At 54.2% G+C, this 4,425-nt stretch overlaps 1 protein-coding gene across 1 annotated transcript; it reads right to left on the minus strand.

The window, feature by feature from the left end:
• Nucleotides 1-327: 327 nt before the first annotated feature.
• Kprp (keratinocyte proline rich protein) lies at nucleotides 328-2,253 on the minus strand. Its single transcript, XM_004632324.1, has one exon. The coding sequence runs from the start codon at nucleotides 2,251-2,253 to the stop codon at nucleotides 328-330; it is 1,926 nt and encodes a 641-aa protein (XP_004632381.1).
• Between the last annotated feature and the right edge of the window lie 2,172 nt (nucleotides 2,254-4,425).

Genomic DNA, 4,425 nt, shown 5'->3' on the forward strand with positions numbered 1-4,425 from the left:
GAGAAAAATGGTCCCAGCAGAGGAAAAGAGAGTGGGCACAGGCTTGAAGACAAAGACACCTAGAAATCCCCGAGATGCACTGACGGCAGGCTGGTCTGGCTAGAATTAAAGATGTGAAAAGACAAAGCCTCAGATATGAGGCTGGAGAGGTGTCTGAGACTCAGGTGTGAAACTTGAGATGACATACAAGGAGACTGGAGGAAAGAGAGCCTCTAAACATCTTTGGCGAGAAGTAAATAAGAATCCACTGGAAACTGTGGCTATTGGAAAAACAGAAAGCATAATATTTTGAGAGCACCAGGCAGGGTCATTTCAGCCGTTTTTCTTTTAAAAATAGGCACCCTTTCTTCCAATACAAGCCCCGCCTTTTGCTCCAGCGCCCGTGTTGCCCTGGTCTCCACATCCACCTAGACCTTGGGGCTCTGGAAACGCGTCACCAGATCCACAGCCAGCACCACTCTCTTGCCCCTGGTTGTAATTGCATGGGCCACAGTTGGAACCCTCTGTGTCGAGGCAGCGTGGACTGGACTCATGACAGCCCGCATTTGGTGGGAATGAAATTGGGTTTGGGTTTAGGCAGGGGCTCGGACAGCCAATAGGCTCCCCACATGGTTCTGGGCTTGAGCACGGAGCTGGCAGGGGAATTGGCTCTGCATACTCCCTGGGCTGCGGGCATGGATGCGGGTTCTCACATTGCAGTCGGCGAGGTCTTGGAGCTGGGCACGGAACTGCACGGGGAGCTGGTTCCGGATACAAACAAGGTTCTGAAAATTGCCGCGGAGGAGGACGTGGGCGGGGCTCCGGACTTCTGCACAGTTCCGGGCTTCTGCACGGTTCCGGGCGTGGACACAGACGCGGAGGAGGAAGAGAGCATCGTGGTGGGGATAGCTGTGGACAACGACCTCCGCGCTGTGGCGAACAGGACCGTGGGAGGGGGCGTGGCTCTACACGTGGCCTCGGCTCCGGGCTGCAGCGACCCCAGGACGGTGGTGGGCCGCAGCTCCGGGAGCGCCCTCTGATGGGGGGAATCTGGACAGGGCATCTCTGTGGTGGAACCTGCCTGGGACAGCAAGGGGAGGAAATCTCTATCCGGCACTTGGGTCCGCATCTCTGGGAGCAGCCTGCACTGGGACGCGGAGCACTGTGGCTGTGGTAGATAGGCTCGGAGCGGCGGGGCGGGGTGCAGTAATTGTAGGAGCCAGAACCCCTTGATGGCTGGCAGCTGCTGTAGCAGGGCTCATATCGGCGTGGCGGGGAACAACTGCGGTAAGGAGGTTCCAGCCGGCGAGACGGGAGGCATCTGCTGGTGCTCTGAGATCGACGCTGCCCACTGAAACTCCCATAGGAACCCTGGGCCTGGCACTGGGGTGCACAAGTGCCAAATGAAGCCCGAGACTGGCGCTGGGGGGCGCAGCCGCTGTAGGAGGCCCCTGAGTTGAACTGGGGGGCACAGCTGCTGTAGGAAGCCCGGGACTGGCGCTGGGAGGCGCAGCCGCTGTAGGAGGCCCCCGAATAGAACTGGGGAGCGCAGCTGCTGTAGGCAGCCCGGGACTGGCTCTGGGCAGTGCAGCCGCTGTAGGAGACCCCTGAGTTGAACTGGGGGACACAGCTGCTGTAGGAAGCCTGTGACTGGCGCTGTGGGGCGTAGCCGGTGAAGGAACCTTGGTACTGGCACTGTGTCGAGAAGCTTCCCTGAGTCTGGGACATTGGGGAACATTCCACATAAGTAGTGACAGGTTGAGGAGCTAGAACTGGGACATAGGTCTGGACCGGATATTTCACGTAACACGTTTCTGTGTAGCGAACTGGAGCACTTTCTACAAAGACAGTCCCAGGGTATGGGACTTCGTACTGCACGTAGGAAACCCCAGGCTGGCATGGAGCCTGGCTCTGAACACAGGAAACTTGAGTCTGGCAGGGAGCCTGGCACTCTACCTGGGTGGTCTTGGACTGGCCAGTGGCCTGGCCCTTCACCTGGGTGGTTTTAGTCTTACTGGAAGCCTGGCCTTTCACCAGAGTGATCTTAGACTTGCTGGGAGCCTGGCACTCCACCTGGGTGGTCTGAGACTGGCAAGGAGTCTGGGAAACTTGGACTTGGCATGGTACAGGGCATTCCAGAATTTGCATCCCACAAGGGGCTGGGGCTACCACCTGGCTGTTGGCACCGGGGAACTGGGAGGGACCGAAGGAGGAACCCTTGACGCAGCACTGGGGGAGCGGCAGGCAGTACTGAATTTGCTGCTGGTCACACATGGTCCTGATGCAGGCTGGAGAGTCGGACCTGAAGGTAGAGAGAGGGGTCGACAGGGTGAGTGTCTCGGAGGAAGAACCAGCAACTAGAACAAGATGCCTTGTGTCTTCCCAGAGCTTTCTTTCTCCTCCTCATTCTTCACCCATGAATCTTTACTGACAGCTGGATCATAGATCGGTTGGGCGTTATGGTTCACGAGACCTGCGTGGTAGTGCACAACCAGGACTAGATGGATTTACAATCTCCCGGAGCGTGGAATTACCGGTGAGAAGCACCAGAGGGCGCTAGCGACAAGTCTATCCAGTACTCCCTCCTCACAGTCCTGTCACAGAACGAATCCTCCCTGCAGGGAGTGTCTGTGCTTCAGCCCACAAGGAGGACCTGACATGCACGGGAGCTAGGACTTTCCTCGTGCTCGCATACTGGCAGCATATTTGTGTGCGCACACATGTAAAACGAACGCATGGGAACAAGTGCTAGGCATCCTGTGCTCAAGTAATGTCGAAGAATTCACTGGACAGTAAGGAATCCAGTCAGTTGCTGGGCAGCTCGAATCCAGCATTGAAGATTTGCTTCTCCATAGTTAACCTTTTCTGTGCGAATCCACCTAAAGAGGCCCTTATCTATACAAAGGCACACACGTACAAGTCGTACCAGCCTTGAGTAGACTAGGGATTAACATGGCCACCTACTCAGACAAGTCCATGCTATAAATCACCAGGAATATGATAATCAGCTGGCTTCTTACTCCCTTACTCCTCTGAGAGGCAGGACAGACATAGAATTGCCTAAAGTGGAGGAACTCAAGAAGTACAGAAAGCACGAGGTCTTTTGTCTTTCTTTTCTTCTTTCTTTTTTATTCCTTTTTTTTTTTTTTCTTTGCAACAAAGTCTTGCTATGTAATTATATAGCCCAGACTGGTCTCGAACTCACAATCCCTGAGTGTTGGGATGATAGGCATGCACTACCACACCTGATTAAAGCACAAGATTCTTAATCACAGGACTGACGTGAGTCACTCTTAAAGGTCTACCCAGCCGGAGCATTACAAACAGAGGACCTGAGGCAGACGTGCGCCCTAGAGCCAGCCTTAGCCAGGCAGAAGGCAGAAGGCAGGGCAGCACCTACTCCTCTGCTCTCCCCAGATCCACCTGCTGGTATTCAAGCAGCCCAGGGAGGAGGGCACAGCAGGGAGCTGACTGACAGCTCTCACCCAACAAAACGCCTCTCGGAAGTTCCCCACTGTGAATTCTTGTAACAAAAGGCAGAGCCACATGACTTCCATTTGTCTACATACACATGTCCTTGAGAAGGCGGCCCTTCCTCACATAACACCACTCACAGCTATAAATCACTCCTGTGTCTTTTCCAAGGGGAGAACGTCCTGATGAGAGAAAATGGCTCCTGAGGGTGAAGCCAGGGTTCTCAAAGGCAAACGCACTGACTCCACAACCCTCTCTCTTCTCATGAACTCTACAGATTTTCTTCTTAGATCCCCCAAAGTCATCAGAGGTCCTTCAAAGGCTGGGTGCAGTTCCTCTGTACCCAGCTTCCTCCTCCACTACCCTGAGTCTGCTGAGCATCGCCCCCACCCCAATCCCAGGCCACGGCTTCTGTACTCACCCTCCTAAGCAGGCACGAAGTCATTCAGGCTGAGGCCCTGGGCAGAAGGCTGCCTTTATATAAAGTATTCTGGGTCTGGCTTAGCCATGAGACAGCTGGTTGGCATCTGCTTGGCTCATCACCCACACCGGCATTCCAAAGGCTGGTTCCCTCCCTGTGTACCTGCTGTCCTTGCTGTCACCTACAGAGTTGGGAGCGTCTGCCTCAGAGTCAAAGTTGCCAGACTATGAGGGACCAGATGACTTTTTTCCCTCCTTCACCCCTTCAGTCTCCTGTCTTTCTCTGATCTGGGGGTGAGGCTCATAAGAGTTGGCAAAAGTATCTTCTCTCCTGAAGGATGACTCTATCCCCTATCTCCGTCTTTGTCTCAGAATCTCACCAAGGAGGGGTAAAAAAGGAAGTGTTCCTTAACTTAGTAGGCTAAAAATTCCCTCCACGATAGAAACAGTTTATGGAATGAAGAGTGTGGAGCCAGAGCTCAGTTTAATGGCCCAGGTTGGCTACTCACACACGTGTGACCTTTCTAACCAATCTGAGATACATTTACTCTC

This window comes from Octodon degus, unplaced genomic scaffold, assembly GCF_000260255.1.
Source record: "Octodon degus isolate 3935 unplaced genomic scaffold, OctDeg1.0 scaffold00048, whole genome shotgun sequence".
Classification (NCBI taxonomy): Eukaryota; Metazoa; Chordata; class Mammalia; order Rodentia; family Octodontidae; genus Octodon; species Octodon degus.